Source organism: Hypanus sabinus, chromosome 12, assembly GCF_030144855.1.
Source record: "Hypanus sabinus isolate sHypSab1 chromosome 12, sHypSab1.hap1, whole genome shotgun sequence".
In the NCBI taxonomy this organism is placed as follows: domain Eukaryota; kingdom Metazoa; phylum Chordata; class Chondrichthyes; order Myliobatiformes; family Dasyatidae; genus Hypanus; species Hypanus sabinus.
In genome coordinates this window covers 13,546,111-13,565,973 of record NC_082717.1, presented here as the reverse complement: position 1 = coordinate 13,565,973, position 19,863 = coordinate 13,546,111, and the positions used below count along the sequence as shown (strand labels likewise).

Below are 19,863 nucleotides of genomic sequence, written 5' to 3'. Positions count from 1 at the left end.
AATTTGTTAACTTAGCAGCAGCAGTTCAATGCAATACATAACAGAGAGAAGAAGAAAGATAGATAGATAACTAAATAGATAGATAGATAGATAGATAGATAGATAGATAGATAGATTACAGTACAGGCAGTCCCTGGGTTAGGTACAAGTTCTGTTCCTGAGTCTGTCTTTAAGTCAGGTTTGTATATAAGTCAGAACAAGTACATCTGGTATTATTTAGCATAGTTAGTCAAACGTTTGTCTTAGTATATAGTATATATTTACCTTTCTATGCATATACAACACTTAGGAAACATATGTATTCCAATAATTAAACCGCTGCGTTGCTTAGTAATAACTGTAGCTGTCCTCAGGGCAGGGCCTTTCACATGCTCCATTATCTCTCACTCCATCCTTTGAAATTGTTCTGATCGTTGACCGACTGTAGCCTAACACTTTTCCAATGACCGTTGGCGTTTCAACTCTTTCCAAATGCTTTATTATTTCCACTTCATTTTCAATCGCGATTGCTTTCCATCAACAGAACAGAAACACTGCGGGTGGCGGGTCCCAAGGTCCGCTGGGTCCTAAGGACCACCACACTGAAATCCCCAGGTCCACAACTCCACGGCACTGAGACAGGTTAAATGGGACAAGTGGGGGCTGTGCTGGGTTTGGGTGTTTGATCCTCCACAATATTTCAAGTGGGAATTTAAACTGGAGGTGGCAGTGTTGTTTTTTACAAAGTTGAGTTGCGTGCTCGACATTAACCCAGCACAGATGGCACAGGAGTCACTGGATCGACATCAACCCGGCACGGGAGCGGTCTGTCACTGGATCAAACTCGAGAAACTCTGTTCTCCAGCCCGACGCTGATCTCACTGCGCCACCAACCAACGGGAACCGGAGTGGGGGGGGCCGGGGTCAGGATGAATCTAACTAAGAAAAATTTAAGCCAAATACGAAGTTACACAGTCAACACAGTGTCAATGGCAACGACTTAAAATGGTAGATGGCGTTGCGATCCAACTTAAAATGGTGGATGGCGTCGCGATCTGACTTAAAATGGTGGACGGCGTTTTCCTTCCTTGCTTCGTAAGTACGAGTTGTCTGTAAGTCGGACGTTCGTAACTTGAGGACTATTGTATATTGAATAGATTAAAAATCGTGCAAAAACAGAAATAATATACATTAAAAAGGTGAGGTAGTGTTCATGGATTCAATATCCATTTAGGAATTGGATGGCAGAGGGGAAGAAGCTGTTCTTGAATCGCTGAGTATGTGCCTTCAGGATTCTGTACCTCCTACCTGAGCCAAGGGTATGCCCTGGGTGCTCAGGGTCCTTAATAATGGACACTCCCTTTCTGAAACACCGTTCCTTGAAGATGCCCTGTGTGCTTTGTAGGCTAGTATCCAAGATGGAGCCAATTAAATTTATGACCCTCTGCAGCTTCTTTTGATCTGGTGCAGTAGCCCCTTCCCCCATACCAGACAGTGATGCAGCCTGTCAGAATGCTCTCCATGGTACATCTATAGAAATTTTTGAGTGTTTTTGTTGACATACCAAATCTCTTCAAACTCCTAATGAAGTATAGTCACTGTCTTGCCTTCTTTGTAGCTGGACTAGGTTAGGTATTCAGAGATCTTGACACCCAGGAACCTGAAGCTGCTCACTCTCTTCACTTCCGATCCCTCTATGAGGATTGGTATGTCTTCCTTCGTCTTACCCTTCCTGAAGTCCACAATCAGCTCTTTTGTCTTACTGGTCTTGAGTGCAAGGTTGCTTCTGCGAAACCAATCCACTAGTTGGTATATCTCGCTCCTATACGAGATTGTAGTTGGAGGGGAACTTGAAGGTGGCGGGGTTCCCTCATAACTTTTAGCCTTGCTCTTCTTAATGCTAGAAGTTGCAGGTTTCAGAATTAGGTTTAATCTCATTGGCATATGTTGTGAAATTTGTTGTTTTCTGGCAGCAGTAGAGTGCAATACAAAATGATATGAACTATAAATTACAATAAGGAATATATTTAAAAATAAATTAAATAACTACTGCAAAAAAAAAAAGAAAAATAATGAGGTAGTGTTCATGAACAAGAGAAAATCTGCAGATGCTGGAAATCCAAGCAACTCACACAAAATGCTGGAGGAACTCAGCAGGCCAGGCTGCATTGATGGAAAAAAGTACAGTCGATGTTTCAGATCAAGACCCTTCGGCAGGACTCAAAATTGGTTCATTGTCTGTTCAGAATTCTAATGGCGGAGGGGAAGAAGCTGTTCCTCAAAATTTGAGTGTGTGTCTTCGGGCATGTTTCTGATAGTTTTAAAAGAAAAGGACACATCCTGGGTGCTGGGGGTCTTTAGTGATGGATGTCACCTTTCTGAGGTATCACCCTTGAAGGTGTTCTCAAAGGTGGAGAGTCCAGTGCCCATGAAGGAGTTGGCCGAGTCTGCAAACCCATACAATTCTTGCCAGGTCTCCTGAAAAAGAAACTCTGCAAAGAGCTGCAGTGACTCTTGTGGCAGGCACACTTTGTGTCCGTGATGGATGGGATACATGTTCACGATGATGGACAGTGTGTTCATCAATAAGCTTCTTTGTTCTGAATGTTGTTTGCCTCAATTCGATGTGTCACCAAAAACTTTGACAAACTTCTATAGATGCATAGTGGAGGGTATCCTTACTGATTGCGTCATGGCCTGGTATGGAAACACCAATGCCTGAGAACAGAAAAGCTACAGAAAGTGGTGGATACAGCCCAGTTGATCACAGGCATCAGTGAGTACATTTACAAGGAGAAATGCCACAAGAAAGCATCATCCAGACTAAGCTCTCTATTCACTGTTACCATCGGGCAGGAGGTACCACACCATCAGGTTCAGGAACAGTTATTATTTTACAGTCACTTGGCTGATGAACCAGTGTGGATAACTTAACTCTGACCGATTCCACAACCTGCAGACTTCACTCTACAGCTTGTTCTCGGTATTATTTATTTATTTGCACATTGGTTGCTTGTCAGAATTTCCTTATGTATAATTTTTCATGAACTCCTGTGAATGACTGCAGGAAAATGAACTCAAGGTTGTATAGGTGACATATATCTACTCCATCATCAGGGACCCCTACAACCCAAATCATGCTCTCTTCTCACTGCAGAGCTCAGGAAGAAGGTACAGGAACCTTAGGACTCACACCACCTGGTTCAGGAACAGTTATTACCCCTCAACCATCAGGCTCTTGAACCAGAGGGGATAACTCCTCTCAACTTGCCCCGTCACTGAACTATTCCCACAACTTGTGCACTCACCTTCAAGGATTCTGCATCTCATGTTCTCGATATTTATTGCTTACTTATTCATTATTATTACTATTTCTTTATTTTCTTTCTTTTGTATTTGCACAGTTTGTTGTCTTTTGCACACTGGTAGTCCACCCTGTTGGTGCAGTCTTACACTGATTCTATTATGGTTATTGTATTTATTGACTATGCCTGCAAGAAAACAAATCTCAGGGTTGTATATCGTGACATAAATGTACTTTGATGGTAAAATTACTCTGAACTTTGATAGGTTTACTTTGACTCTGACTCCAGCAGCTCACTCTGAGCTACACAGTCTGATCCCAGACCACAAAAGAAGATTCCAGAACAGATTGTAGAGGAATACAGTAAAGGAAAAGGCCTTTTGGCCCAGTTCATCCAGACCAAACAAGGTGCACATCTGAGTTAGTCCCATGTGCCCCTGTTTGACCCATAACCTCTAAATCAGGGGTCCCCAACCTGGGATCCACAAATCCTTTGCTTTATCATATTGGTCCATGGCATAAAAAAGGTTGAGGAGCCCTGCTCTAAACCGTTCCTATCCATGTACCTGTGCAAGCACTTTAAATCTTGTTTATTGAACCTGTCTCAGCCACTTTCTCTGTCAGCTCATCAAAATCAGGTTTAATATCGCCAGTATACTGTATATCATGAAATTTGTTGTCTTTATGGCAGCAGTATATACATAATAATAGAGAAAAATGAATTACAATAAGCATCTAGTCATTGAGTCATAGAGAAATACAGCACAGAAACAGACCCTTCAGCCCATCTAGTCCATGCCAAAACCATTTAAACATTTAAATATAAATATATTAAATTGTTAAATGAAATAAGTAGTTCAAAAATAAAAATAAAAAAAGTAGTGAGGTACTGTTCATCGGTTCATTGCCCATTCAAAAATACCTCATTCCACAAATAAGACCATAAGACAAAGGAGCAGAAGTCAGCCATTCGGTCTATCGAGTCTGCTCCACCATTTTATCATGAGCTGATTCATTCTCCCATTTAGTCCCATTCCCCTGCCTTCTCACCATAACCTTTGATGCCCTGGCTACTCAGATACCTATCAATCTCTGCCTTAAATACACCCAATGACTTGACCGCCACTGCCACCCGTGGCAACAAATTCCATAGATTCACCACCCTCTGGCTAAAAAAATTTCTTCGCATCTCTGTTCTGAATGGGCGCCCTTCAATCCTTAAGTCATGTCCTCTCGTACTAGACTCCCCCACCATGGGAAACAACTTTGCCACATCCACTCTGTCCATGCCTTTCGACATTCGAAATGTTTCCATGAGGTCCCCCCCTCATTCTTCTAAACTCCAAGGAGTACAGTCCAAGAGCAGTCAAATGTTCCTCATATGTTAACCCTCTCATTCCCGGAATCATTTTAGTGAATCTTCTCTGAACCCTCCCCGACATCAGCACATCCAGGAGCCCAGAACTGCAGACAGTACTCCAAGTGAGGTCTTACCAGTGCCTTACAGAGCCTCAACATCACATCCCTGCTGCTATATTCTATTCCTCTAGAAATGAATGCCAACATTGCATTTGCCTTCTTCACCACTGACTCAACCTGGAGGTTAACCTTAAGGGTATCCTGCACGAGGATCCTGCACCAAGTCCCGTTGCATCACAGAACTTTGAATTCTCTCCCCATTTAAATAATAGTCTGCCCGTTTATTTCTTCTACCAAAGTGCATGACCACACACTTTCCAACATTGTATTTTATGGAATATGCACACGCTCTGCATAAATAAGTTGCCCTTTGGGTCCCTTTCCAATCTACCCATAACCTCTAGTTTTGGGTTCCCTATCCCTGAGAAAAAGACCAAGAGATTGATCAAAATGGGCTGAGTCACTGCCTGAAAGAAAGAGAGGGAGTACAGAATGAGAATTAGTAAAAATTGGTAAATTGGTTTATTAGTATCACATGTATCGAGGCACAGTGAGAAACTTGTCATGCACATTGTTCATACAGATTGATTCAGTACAACAGTGCACTGAGGTCGCAGAATAACAGAAAGGGTAACAGCTACAGAGAAAGTCCACTGGGACTAGTATACTCACTCGGAGTTCTGCCTCAAAGCTTCGTTCACGAATAGTTCACACTAGATTTAGATTTATTTATTAAACACATGAACATCAAAACATCATGCGAAATGATTCATTTGCATTAACTACCAACAAAACCTGAGGATGTGCTGTAGGCAGCCCAACAAATCTCACCGCATGTTCAGCCACTAACAGGGCATACCCACAATGCTTAGCAGAGCAGCACACTGCCTTCGTACAACAAGCAACAGATGCGAAGAAATCTGCAGATGCTGGATACTAACCTACACACACAAAACTCAGCTGACCAGACACCATCTATGGAAAAGAGTAAACAGTCGACATTTCAGGCCAAGACCCTTCATCGGCAACAACAACTCTTCCCCACACCGCCCTCAACCATGTTTCAAATGGGCCTTGAATGCCAGGACAGGCCACCACCGGGCCTCTGATCTCCAGTCTGTGCCCCCGTACTGTCAAGATCTGTCTTAATTGCTGCTCTTCTCTCTCACTCTCTCTCTCTTTGTCCCAAAGGCACATAAATCTGATCCAAAATCCCTTCCCAGGCACATAAAGTAGCACACACATATGACTCGGGCCTGCCCTCTAAATAACTGGCTCGGCCAGGTTACCCGGCAGCTATCCACCCACCTCTTCAGCCACAGAGATGTGAGTGACTGTATGAACTGGAGCTCTGTGTAATTAGTAGAAGGTGTGTTTAACCTAGGAGCCTGCACAGAATCGGCAGGGGATGAAGAGGGCATGTGTAGTGCAAGCCCAGAGAAGCAAATTGAAACCTCTGGCAAGAATATTGGACAAAAAGCACATTAAATCTGCAGTATAGGCATTGATGAAGAAGCCCTCACATACATCACTCACAACCCTTCGACGGCTGACCAACCTCCCACCCCCCCACCCCCCCACCCCGCCACCAGCCAGTGGGTCATTACTGGTGAATGCTATTTTAATTGCCTGTCTGGGTTTATGAGCTGTTTTGACCTATGAGCCAGCTTAACGCCTGAAATCAGAGACCAGAACTGACCAGCAACGCCACTAGCAGAACAACACCAGCACCAAGCCTCCGGCAAGACACAGCCATCTCCTCGGTTGAACAAATATTTACCTTTGAGCATTTTTTTTCCAGCCCCAGCCCCCCTGTGTTGAACCATGAAGGACATCTGGTGCCGTCACTTTCATGATCCACACTAACACATTCAGGTTACCCAGCTTTGCTACTGCTAAGTAAATAAGTAAATAATTTTATTATTGTCATGAGATACAGCGAAAAACTTTGTTTAGCATGCCACCCATACAGATAGTTTCATTATGACAGTGCAGTGAGGTAGTACGAGGGAAAGCAATGCAGAATAAAGTTACAGTTACAGAGAAAGTGCAGCAGAGGCAGGCAAAAAGGTGCAAGGTCACGAAGGGTGCTGACTCTGAGGCCAAGAATCCATTTTGCAATACTAGTGGAACATTCACTGGTCTTATAATGGTGGGGTAGAAGCCAACGTTGAGCGCGGTGGCACATGCTGTCAGGCTGCTGTATCTTCAGCAACACACACAAAACGCTGGAGGAACTCAATAGGCCAGGCAGCATCTATGGAAAAAGAGTAAACATCAAGGCTCAGCCCAAAACGTCGACTGTTTACACTTTTCCATTGGTGCTGCCTGGCCTGCTGAGTTCCTCCAGCAGTTTGTATATGTCGCTTTGGACGTCCAGCGTCTGCAGACCTTCTCGTGTTTTTGTATCTTCTGCCTGGTTGGGAAGGGGGTTGGGGAGAGGAGAGAATTCTCGCTGGGAAGAATTTAAAATCACGCGGTAATCTTCACTACCTGTCCAAAATTGCTCCACAACGCCGCCGCTTTCTTCTGATGTGCTATAGTGTAGTGTAGGAGACTTGGTCGTAAGCTCCAACTGACAGCATCAACACTATAGCCCAATATTGTGAGTCTTTCCTTACATCTGTTTGCAAGATGTTACTCAGAACCTCCTTTTCTTTCAAAGAAACAGCAGTAGTTTTCATATGACCACCTGAACGAGGAGAATAAGCAGCTCGTCCAAATGATGGTACAACTCTCTGTGGGATTCCACTGAAATGTCAGCCTGGATTTTGCCTGCTGTGGAATTTGAAACCGTCAGTTTCTGACTTAAGTGACCCTCCAGTCATTGCCTGATTTTAGTGGCAAATTTTTACAGATTTATGGTGGATTGTTATAGCGGGAGGAGCTAGGTGATAATGGGGGCAAGCTCCCACTATCTATTAAATGCCCCCAATGGCGTGCACCTCAAATAGCCTCTGACAACTAAATCCAGCTCCTGGCCTTCACATGTGGCTTAGCTACTAAACCCGGCAGAACCGTTTCTACTGACAGGAGAAGGAGCAAAGTTGGGTTACTGGCATGTTAAAACCAGTCGCTTCGGGCAGATGGGGCTCGTCAGGTGACGTTGACAGCTCATCTTAGGAGAACGAAAACTCTGAGCTCAAATCTCCACTGCGTTGCAGCTACACCCACTCATGAATAAGGCTTCAGAAGTAAACCCCAAGGGAAAAATCCTAAGATGGAGTCCCTAGGGCAGTCCTACGTTGAGTTCAATCCTGAGTGGCATCTCCTGCATTGGTCTCTGCCGTTCCTTTGGGTTCGTCAGATGAGTGGAGGGAGGGAGTTTGCTACATGGGCAACAACTTGCTCTCCATATTGTGCTGCCCTCTTGCAACTCGAGTCAGCTCGGAAGCAGCATCCAATGTGGACCCTGACCGACGGAGGCCTCAATCTCATGGTGGAGGCCACTCTGACTGGATGCGTCACCATCTGGTCTGGAGGCTCTTATGTACGGTACGGGATCGAGAAAGATGCTGCAGAGGGTCGAGACTCAGCCAGATCCATCACGGCACAATCATTCCCTCCATCAAGGACATCTTCAGAAGGCAGTGCCTTAAAAAGGATGCATCCATCATTAAGTACCCCCACCATCCAAGACATGCCTTCTTCTCGTTTCGAAGGAGGTTCGGGAGCCTGAAGACTCACATTCAATGTTTTAGGAACAGCTTCTTCCCCCCTGCTATCAGATCTCAGAATGATTTATGAATCAGTGAACACTACCTCACTATTTCGCTCTCTTTTTGCAATTTTAAAAATACATTTTTTATTGTAACTTGTTTATTGCACTGTATGGCTGATGCACAACAGATTTCATGACTCAAATCAGTATTAAGAAAACTAATTCTGATTCTGTATGTAAGGTTGAACACAATGCCTTTGGTGGAGCCTGAGACACAGATATTGACAGAAACACAAGTTAATCAGCCCTGCTGGATCACGCCCAGGACTATCGATGAGGACTTGCTTTTTGGACAGTCAAGAAAGAACAGTTCTCTGTGGAAGCAATGATTCTTCAGCCCTATGATGCCACAGCCAAGAAAAATCACCAGCTTCCAAGTGAGAGTAAGCGTTCGGCATGGACTAGAAGGGCCGAGATGGCCTGTTTCCGTGCTGTAATTGTTATATGGTAATATGGTTCCTCAGGAGACAACTGAAATGTCCAGCATGTCCCTGCTGACCTTCACCCTTTTGGATTGATGCTCCACAGAAAGGATTCTGCCTTGTTGCATGATGGCTTGGTATGACAATGGTAAAGGAGGAGGTAGTGTTGGGTCTTTTAAAAGAGCATTAAGATGAATGAGCCCCCAAGGCCTGATGGGATATAACGCCAGTTATTGAGAGAGGCAAGAGAAGAGATTGCTGTGGCCTTAACCAGTATCATCACGTCTTCTCTAGCCACAGGCAAGGTCCCGGAGGACTGGTGAGTAGTTAATACTGTTCCATTATTCAAGAACCAAGGATAATCCTGGAAACTATAGACTGGTGAGTCTTATGTCAGTGGTAGGGAAGTTACCAGAGATAATTCTTAGGGATAGGATTTATGATCATTTGGAAAACCATGGTCTAATTCGGGAGAGTCAGCATGGCCTTGTGCAGAGCAAGTTGTACCAACTTGGGTTTTCATGAGGTGACAAGGGCAGTGCTTGTGAGTGATGAAGCACGAGGTCAGGAGTCTATCTTATCACATAAAAGGTCTGATAACTGTGGGATGGAAACTGTCCTTGAGCCTGGTGGTACATGTTTTCAGGCCTTTGGGAGAGGGGAGAAGAGAGGGTGGGTCTTTGGGAGGGTGAGGTCTTTGATTAGGATGACTACTTGACTGAGATAGTATGAAGTATAGACAGAGTCCATCGAGCGGTGGCTGGTTTCCAGGATATGATAGCCTAGGTCTATAATACTTTACAGTTTCTTGTGGTCACACACAGAGCATAGAACATAGAACAGTCCAGCACAGGAGCAAGCCATCCGGCCTACAATATTGTCCCAAAGCAAATAAATTTGAAATCAAGTGGCCAACTAAACTAATTTCTTCTGGCTGCAAAATGTCCATATCCTTCCATTTTCCTCACATTCATGTGCCTCTCTAAACATCTCTTAAAGTATCTGCCACTACCACACCCCAAGCACCCACCACTCTCTGTGTCAAAAACTTGCCCTTCATATCTCCTTTGAATTTACCCCCTCTCACCTTCAATGCATGCCCTCTGCTATTAGGCATGTCAACTCTGGGAAAAAGATACTGTTTGTCTACTTTATTTATGCCTCTCATAATCTTATAAACTACTATTAGATCTCCCCTCAGCCTCCAGAGAAAACAACCTGTTTGTCGAACCTCATTATAGTGCATTCCCTCTAATCCAGGCAACATCCTGGCAAACCTCTTCTGGACCCTCTCCAAATCTTTTACATCCTTCCTATAATGGGGCCGCAGATTCCAGATGTGGCCTAACTAGCATTTTATAAAGCTGCAACTTAACTTGCTGACTTTTGAACTCAGTGCCTCGACTAATAAAAGCAAGCATGTCATTTGTCTTCTTAACCGCCCTATCAACCTATGTTACCACTTTTAGCGAGCAATGATCTTGGAGCCCAAGATCCCTCTGCTCATCAACTCTGTTAAGGGGTTTGCCCTTTACAAGTACTGTCTCTTTGCATTGGACCTACCAAGCGCAACACTGCACATTGGTCTGGGTTAAACTTCATCCGCCATTTCTCCACCCACATCTGCAATTGGTCTGTACTTTTTGCCGGTCTACACCATCCACAACACCACCAATCTTCATACCATCCACCAGCTTATCAACCCACCTGTCAAAACTTTCATCTAGGTTGTTTATGTACATCACAGACAGCGGGGGTCGCAGTACGGAACCCTGTGGAACATCACTAATCGTAGACCTCCAGCTCGGATAAGTCCTTTCAACCACTACTCTCTGTCTTCTATGGGCAAGCCAGTTCTGAATCCAAACGGCAAATTCACCACGCATCCCATGTATCTTAATCTTCTGGATGAGCCTCCCATGAGGGACATTGTCAAATGCCTTACTAAAATCTATGTAAATATCTACAATTCTACCTTCATCGTGACCGATACAATGCAGTACATCACAGTACAGTGCTGATTTTCAGTACTCAAGAGTGATCTGAAGATCTCTTCACCCAGGCACTGGAGCCAGGGGAATGCTCCTCCCCAGTTCTGTGATTACAAGCAGCAGCCGGTGGAGTTGAGACACATAAACCAAGCTCCATCCTTGCTCCATCTCGAGCCCTGTGGTCTCAGCTCAGCCACAGGAAGGGAGTCACTGAAACGAGGTAACCGCTACTGAGCCACATATTCCTTGGACAGAGCGGAGCTAATCGACAGGGTGGAGGGTCAGCTCATCAACTCCCCCCCCCCAGAACCAAGGTGATCCCAAAATCCATCACTGAACAGTCAACAATTGTATATACATACGCACATACATGGCTGGCTCCAAGTCAGCTCATTCACCAAGTACACGTGGACCTTACACTCAACCAGTCAACCCACTCCCACTGTGCAACACCACCCTCCAACAGCAATGGGTCACAGGAAGACCCTGGAAATCACAGGTCACTACTCCAAAATCAGGAACCACCCGTCACTGAAGCCCCGTGGAATGGATCCAAGCACAACACTAAAACAGGTGACATTTAACAAAAAGCAACCACAGTTAAACAAAACGCTGAGAAGTGTATTTATTGAGAGACAGCATGGAATTGGCCCTCCCGAGCAACAATCCCCTTATTTAATCCCAGCCCAATCACTGGGCCATTTACAATGACCAATTAACCTACCGACTGTGGGACAGCCAGAGCACCCAGAGGAAACCCACATGGTCACAGGGACAACTCCTTTCAGGCAGCGGAGGGAATTGAACCCGGGCCATTGGTACTGTAAAGCGATTCGCTAACCACTACACTACCGCACTGCCCCAATCTAATAATTATCAGTCACACACCATGAATGGGGAGGAAATAACTGCCTGAGTACTTTGCCAGAACCAATTTATTTGCAGCCCCATACGTAAGGCAGAAGAAAGGGAGCGCTTGACTGATCCCAATAAATGTTTGTTCAGCTAAATCCACCTATTACAGGTACAATATTCCGTTTAATGAATCCGCATTCATTACAGCTCATAAGATGGTCTGAACCCATTCAGCTGGTTTGCAATGATGAAGAACCTCTTGCGTTTTGACAACCTTCAAGTCACATTGGAAAAATAAAACAGTATTAATGTGTTGCTAAATGTGGTTAGAGGACTGGGACGGGACCCAGATGAGGGAATGTGCCACCGGGACTGAACGCGATGCATATTCATGGTCTGTGAGAAATTGTGCCTACATTCCGATATTCAGAACAGACTGTACAGTAGGGAAATAGAGAAAACAGTTTTAAAGACACGCACACTCAGGTACTCGCACACACATACATCATCCATCCTAAAGCATACATATATGCATACGGATACTCACACAGACGTATTCACACACACATAGTGGGCATACACAAAAGCAGCATTGTCATTTGCACGCAATTACACAGATGGGCACTTGGACACGTGGCCACTTTATCAAGTACCTCCTGTACCTACTAGAGTGACCACTAAGTACATATTTGTGGCCATCTACTGTGGTAGCCCATCCCTTTCAAGGCCCAACATGTTGTGCATTCAAAGATGTTGTTCTGCCACTATTGTAACACACGGTGATTTGCGATCCTGGCAGCTTGAACCAGTCTGGCCATTCTCCTCCGACTTCTCTCATTAACAAGGTGTTTTCACCAACAGAACAGCTGCTCGCTGAATATTTTTGTTGTTTTTTTGTACCATTCTCTGTAAACTCTGGAGACTTGTGTGGGAAAATAGCAGGAGTCCAGTTGTTTCTGAGATACTCAAACCACCCCGTCTGGCACCAACAATCATTCCGCAGTCAGTCACTTCGATCACATTTATTCCCCGTTCTGATGTTTGGTCTGAAGAACAACTAAACCAGATGGCCACGTCTGCATTGAGCTGCTGCCACATGCCTGGGTGTTTAGATATTTGCATTAATGGGCAGGTGTAACTAATAAAGTGGCCACTGAGTGTATAAGTAAATACATGGTTGTACTTGACTGTGCTCCTATCTGAAGCATAATCAAAAACCATACATATATGCATTTAATGAAACACATGCACAGTCACACATACAGACATGCAAAAGCATTTAGATACATGTTCGCTCAAATAACATTCCCAGATGACACAAGCATATCAATATACATATGTATATATACCCACGGAGTTATAGACATTATGCATACACACACACAGATTAGTAAAGAAATGCACCGTTGAACTGAAAGAAGACCAGTCCCTGACTCACATTTCACAGCTCAAGACACTGGCTTCAGTTTTCAGGGAGCTTATCCTCCTCTCCCTGCCCATGAACTTATCTCCCTGCGCTTCAGCAGATGACCAAGTTAACTCCTCCAACCCACAGCTCAGGTATGTGCTCTCTCTCTCTCTCTCTCTCTCTCTCTCTCTCTCTCTCTCTCTCTCTCTCTCTCTCTCTCTCTCTCTCACACACATACAAATTTCTTCAACTGAATTTTAATTGGTTTGCAAAAACGTCTCATGTATCATGCATTTATAAAAATTAATGCAACATGTCCTTCATAACTTAACCAGACACCAATGTTTAACGCACAAATTAATAATCCTCCTGTACACACGGGATTTGATATTTTAAAGCCAGCAATTGTCCTTCTGGACATGGAATCTCTGCCCTAGCTCTGATGCACCTCCTACAGTTCCAACAAAGCAGAGAGATGTATGGGCAGCCCCTTTCCTCCGGGCCTCTTTGGCTTTGGGAGGTAATGTGAGGTATAGATCAAGGGGGCAGTCGCTCAGAGACAATTTGCAGCTCAACCCAAAAGCCTACCACACATCACAACCATTATGTTGATTCAAACAGATCTGGTCAGAAGAGATTTCAGAAATAATTCCAGGGCTGAGGTGAAGAGCTAGGGAAAATTCTAGTTGTTCTCTTTGTAATGGGGAGGTTGTGAGGTGATCTGACAGAGGTGGTTAAATTAATTAGAACATAGAACACTATAGCACAGTACAGTACAGTACAGTACAGTACAGTACACTTTAGCCCACAGTGTTGTGCCAACCCTTTAACCTATTCTAAGATCAATCTAACCACTCTTTCCCACTAGTCCTTCATTTTCCTATAGACACAAGTAGATAGCAAAACCAGAGATACTGCAGATGCTGGAATCTGGAGCCAAAAGGCCAAACTGCTGGAAGATCTCAGCAGGTCAGGCAGCATCTGTGGAGGAAGAGGAATGGTCAACACTTCAGGTTGAGACACTGCATCAGGACTGAGGGTGTAAGTAGGGAGATAGGAACTACTGCCATTGGCAGAGGTCTTCAGAACTCAGAGAGAGAAGAGAGGTGATCGGAAAAATAACCAAAGAATGGTAAGTAGTGGTTGAGCATAGCCAAGAGAGGTGAGGGAGATTCAACTCTGATATGCCAAAGGATGGAGAGAATTGCAAGAGCTCTGGGGAGAAGGTGTATTCAGCAAGACTGGTTGGCTTAGTCCTACACATAGCCAGAATGATACAATGGATCACATGACCTCCTAGCTTGCTATAGTCATTCTAATATTCTGCAATCACTGGAGTTGCAACCTCAACCTGGGCAACACAAGACCAGGGACCTCTCTTCAATGGTCTTCCCTGGCCAATCACTGCCTCCCACCCACTGCATTCCCCCCCCCCCCCCATCTGCAATGAACCCTTCTGGTAGCAGTACCTTCCCTGCCAACCAGTTCACCAGTCTTGGCCCCTGGCCCCAGCCACTGTGTAAACAGTCTCTGGGATGTACACTGCTATACAGCTCACTATGTATGGCTTCAGCATCTCACCCTCTTTCTTTCAATCTTTCACCCTCAGTTTCTCTACCTGTCCCTCTCTCCCTAGTCTGTAACCCCTTTGCCTTTCTAGTTGCTGTCTTGCCCTACCTCTCTGCTCTCTCTCATTTCCCTCACTTCTCTCTCATCCCATATTTTCCCTTGCTCTCTCCTTCTTCCTTCTGTCCCTTCTCTTTAAACCCTTCTTCTCTCCACTTGTCTCTCATTCCTCTTCTATTTCTGCACCTTCTGCCTACTCTCTTTCCGCTCACTTTCGCACTCACCATCTCTCCCTCGTTTCATCTACCTCTGCATACAACCCCTCCCTCTCTCATTCGCATCCTCTTTCATCCATGGCTGCTCTCCCTCTCTCTCGCCCGCCCCTCCCCTCCCGCCAACCGCCCAGAGCAGTTTTCAGGATACGCTCCGAAGGCAGAAAGAAAGGAATTGTCCCAGAATAAAAATCCAAAGGACAGTAGAATCAGCTTTTAAAACTGACTCGAATGAATATTCGATAAGAAAAAAAAAGGACTCTGAGGAAAGAAGTGGGGAGATCAGGAGCGAGCATCGACACGACGGGCCGATAGGCTTTCTTCTATTTGTGTGTGTGTGTGGGGGGGGGGGGGGGTGGAATTCAGAAAGGCTGGGTCTGATCTTCCCTCCACTAAAGATAGTGCCAAGTGCTTTGGTTATATTCCATACGAACTAATTACCGGGGATAGTTTTAATGCTTTCAGAGAAAAGCGAAGCCCCGTTGTTGCCCCTGCGGTAAACCACTCCTCATCTGGAATCATTCCGGCTGCTGCGACTTCATTTGCCACTGTGTGAAAGGATAGTGGGGGCCAGGCGGGTGTTGCTGACCAATGTTCGCCCTTGTTGTACCTGAGAGTACGGGGTCCGGGCGGGGTAGCGATGCGGGGAGTAACCGCCCCTGATCTGAAAAAGTCAACGCGCCTGGTTCGCAAGACAAATCCCCGCTGGGAATTCGGCAGAGCATCTGCAGGTATCTCCGCAGCCAGCAGTGATTGAATGAGTGAGCGCTCGCCACAGACACCAACGCGCCCGCTGATAGCGAGAGGGGTGGCGGCTCCCAGAGCGTTCGCTCCCCGGGAACGCATCCGATCCCTCGCCTCCAGCTGCACCAGCCGCGAACACACGGTTCACCGGGTTGTAAAAAACATGCCTCTGCGAATGCCAAAGCACTATTTCTAACGGACCAGCCGCAGCCTCTGCAGCGCTGACCGTCTTAGATTTTGCACAAACACACACACACGAACACATTCACACACACACGAACACATTCACACACACACGAACACATTCTCACACACACTCGAAGACATTCATACACACGCACACATTTACACACACACTCACAAACACATACATACACATATGAACACACACACACACACACACACACACACACACACACACACACTTAAGATTTACCTCAATACCTGAATTGCAAAAATGGGGAGCAAAACGGTATTTATATAGATACATATTTCTAAAAACACCCATATAACTGACAGCAGCAATATGAATCCGAATGTAAAGACAGGTTAACATTTTAACATGATAGAGATATTCACACGCACAAACATTGCAAATACAGGTTTTATATGTTGTCGCAAATGAGAATGGAGCGGACTGCACGGCGGAAGGGATTTCTATAGATTAATCGAGGAATTTCCAGCCTTCCCGGTGTCAGTAACATTCCAGCACACGAAAGAATATTATATCAGATTTCGACTGGGAAAAATATCCCGTATAAAGTGCCATTGTTAATGACCCGGTTCTAATGGATGGCTTTCTCCTCACCAAGCGCTACACATGATCGATAAAATGTCAGGGCTGTTGCGAGACTGTGTCCCGGGTCTGCAGCTGACACGGCGGGACTGCGTGAAAAGCGCCGGTCGGAAGGATAGGTTAGACCACGTACCTTACTGGGGAAGGCGCCCGGGACCATCATTTTCAACGCTTGCCTCTTTAGTTCCACTAGCCTGGTGTTGCAGTTCTCGCACCAAATCCCTTTATCGTCCGAGCCTCCCGAGCCCAGGGAGCCGGTGCCTGAACCCGGGGAGCCGGTACCCGACGACCCTGGCGATGACCCGGCCAGAGATCCCGGCGAGCCGCTGGACGAGCCGGGAGAACCGGTGCTGGAAGCGGGTGAAGCGGTGCCCGAACCCGGCACGGAACCAGCACCCTCCGGGGCGGGTCGGTGGGCGACCCGGGAATCCTCGTACATCTGAAACCCTTTCCTGGACCAGATTTCTGGGGCGAAGCTTGCCAGTTTTGTGGGCGAGTAACTCTCCGCCGACCCCTGTAATACCACGGATTTTTTTTTTCAAAAAAAGCATACATTTTTAAAAAAAATCAACTTAAATCGATCGACAGACATCTGCGCTAGTTAAAAATATAATACAAATCAATCACAGAGTTACAACACTCACCGCATGCTTCCGATTCCTTGCGAAGGCTGCTCGATCCTTGCTTGTGGAGACAGAATTCATGGTAAATCAGGTCTTCTGGGCCGGTACCCCACGCAGGGCTCTGCTTCACCCAGCGCTCAGATACTGAAATCGCTGTCAGAGGAAAATTAAACTTCACCAGCCCTCTGATCAAACCATTGCTGCCGGATGTATGTCCCGTGCCACATCTGCCCCATTCAGTGCCGGTCTGCCCGCTCCTGCATATTTGCGAGGGAGGGGCAGAGAGAGAGAGGGGTGAGCGGGAGCCTCCCCCCTACACACTGCGGAGGGTTTCTGTGCCGAGCTGCCCCGCAACTTGGATACTTTTCCACCATCAGCTGCGTCTCCTCTCCCTCTTTCAGCCAAAGCAACTCGGGTTAAGATGAAATGTACCAAACTCCAGGCTAGCCAGCCAGCCGTGTGGGCGGAGCTCGGCTCGCCTCGTCTCGGCCGCCCAATGCCGAGCAACACACCAGCTGACAGCTCGCTTCGGAGCGCAACAGCTGGGCACGGGTCTGCTCGGCTCAGGTGGGCACGGGTCAGATCAGGTCTACATAGCTGGGCACAGCTCGGCTCGTGTCGAACACTGGGTTTAGTTAGGCACAGGTGGGCAAGTCTAGAACGGTTTGGTTCGGGTGGGCACTGTTCAGCTCCGAGTGGGTACGATTCGGCTCAGCTGGGCGTGGATCAGGTTAAGTGGGCGCGGATCATGGGTGAACACGGATTTGTTCAGCTGGGCATGAGTCGGCTCGCTTGGGCACGATTCAGCTCTGTTCGATTCATCTGAGCGTGGTAAGGCTCAGGTGGGACACGTTCAGTTCTGGGCTTATCTGAAGGCGGGCACGGTCCGGCGAGGTCCTGGGCTCGTGTCAACTCGCCTCCACTTGGCGTAGATCAGCTCGGCAGGGCAGAATCTCTCTGGGCTCCACACTCGCGGATCGCAGCAGTTGATGGAAACCCGCCTGTCATTAACAGCACGGCCGCTCAGATAGCGTTTCTATGGTTGCTGCTGGGGCAGTAAAGGGTGAAACAACCAGCAGTTACAAACCCTTGTCCCACTCTCCTGTTCAGGTGACATCCTTTAGATCAAACCGTGACGCGGGTGGGTATCTACTGGAGGCATCAAAGTGTTCGCGATGTGAGAATGCATTGTCAATATTAATATCCTAATAATTGTCAAATTCACTGTCAAGGTGAACTTTAACACTTGAGGGTGCTTTGTGAGTAAAAAGATCAATTGACACTGTTGCAATGCATCCACAACGTTAAGATACATTACTTTAAGATACAACCACAATGTTAAGATATATTAATCTACACAATTCAACCACAATGTTACGATCAATACAGCCGTTATAGTTATACACACACAAAAAAAGTTTAGAAGCTCGAGGCATTGTTTTTTTTAGGAGTGGGACTGACATTTTCCACTTGGTTTTGACACCGAGTCCAAGCGGTCACGCGTGTATCGGATGCCCGGTGGTTTGGTTAATAAAGAGAATGTTAATAAGGAACGTGCTGGAATAAAAGTGGTTTGAAGCTCACCGTGGAGTGGACTGCGGCGGGAAGGAGAGTGAAGCCGGGCGCCCTCTGTTGGTCCTGCATCGCTCCTAGAGGACAGGGCGTGAAATGAACGTCTCCGTGTGCCAACGGAGCTCCCGACACCTGACAGGCCGGGAATGTCTAACCAGAAACCCGGGTCAAAGCTATACGATTCAAGGATGTATTTCTGGGAATTGAAGGGCCTGTGCGCGATTTGATTTAAAACTTAAAACGAGATTCTGCAGATGCTGGAAATCCAAAGTGAAACACACAAAATGCTGGAGAAACTCAGCAGGTCTGGCAATAGAGGCATAAGTAGTCGTGATAAAGAGCCTCGGCCCGAAGTATCGACTGTTAACTCCTCTCCATAGGAGTTGCCTAGCCTGCCGAGGTCCTTCGGCAATGTGTGCGTGTGTTTTAAACTAGCAAGTTATTAAAATGAACTGATAGTTTTGTGTTCTGGGAGGATAAACCCGAGTAGGACTTACACAATGAATGGCAGGGTTGTAGAACAGGGCAGCTGGTTTCCTGAAAGTGGCGACACGGGTAGACAGGGTGGTGGAGAAGGTGGTTTGGCAGAATCAGTCAGGGCACTGAATACAAGAATGGGAACGTCATGTCACAACTGAACAAGATGTTGGTGAGATCAGGCTTGGAGTATTGTGTCATCCAGCTACAGGAAGGATGTCACAGAACTCGAAAGGGTGTGGAAAAGATTCACAAAGATGTTCCCTTGAGTTATAAGAAGAGACTGGATAGGCTGGGACTTTTTCACTGGTACAAAGAGGTCTGCAGGGTGCCCTTGTGAAGGTATGTAAGATCCTGAGGGCATAGAGAAGATGAATGTTTCCAGTGATTTTTTTTCCCCATGATGGGGGTGTGTAAAACCAGAGGGCACAGATTTAAGGTGACCACAACACTAGGATTAGGATCCCTCTCAATACCATTCTCCTAACTTCTCCCTGTAACTTTTCACATCCTTACTAATTAAGAACCTATCATCCTCCACATTAAATATACCCCAGTGATTTGGCCTCTGCAGCCATCTCGGGCAATAAAGTCTACAAATTCTCCGCCCTGTGGATGAAGAAATCCCTCCTTAGCTTTGTTCAAATAAAAATTTATGTTAACTTAAGTTCATTTATTTAGAGATACGGTGCGGTAATGGGTTCTACCAGCTCA

At 46.1% G+C, this 19,863-nt stretch overlaps 1 protein-coding gene across 1 annotated transcript in view; it reads right to left on the bottom strand.

Moving 5' to 3' along the window:
• kif26ba (kinesin family member 26Ba) overlaps positions 1-17,502 on the bottom strand; it is a 356,970-nt gene extending 339,468 nt beyond the window's left edge. Inside the window, exons 1-2 of the mRNA XM_059985564.1 lie at positions 17,122-17,502; positions 16,611-16,991 (exon numbers count right to left, since the gene is read on the bottom strand). Of these exons, the coding sequence (XP_059841547.1) occupies positions 16,611-16,991; positions 17,122-17,181 (441 nt within the window). The 5' untranslated portion in view covers positions 17,182-17,502. The remainder of the gene's footprint in view (positions 1-16,610; positions 16,992-17,121) is intronic.
• Between the last annotated feature and the right edge of the window lie 2,361 nt (positions 17,503-19,863).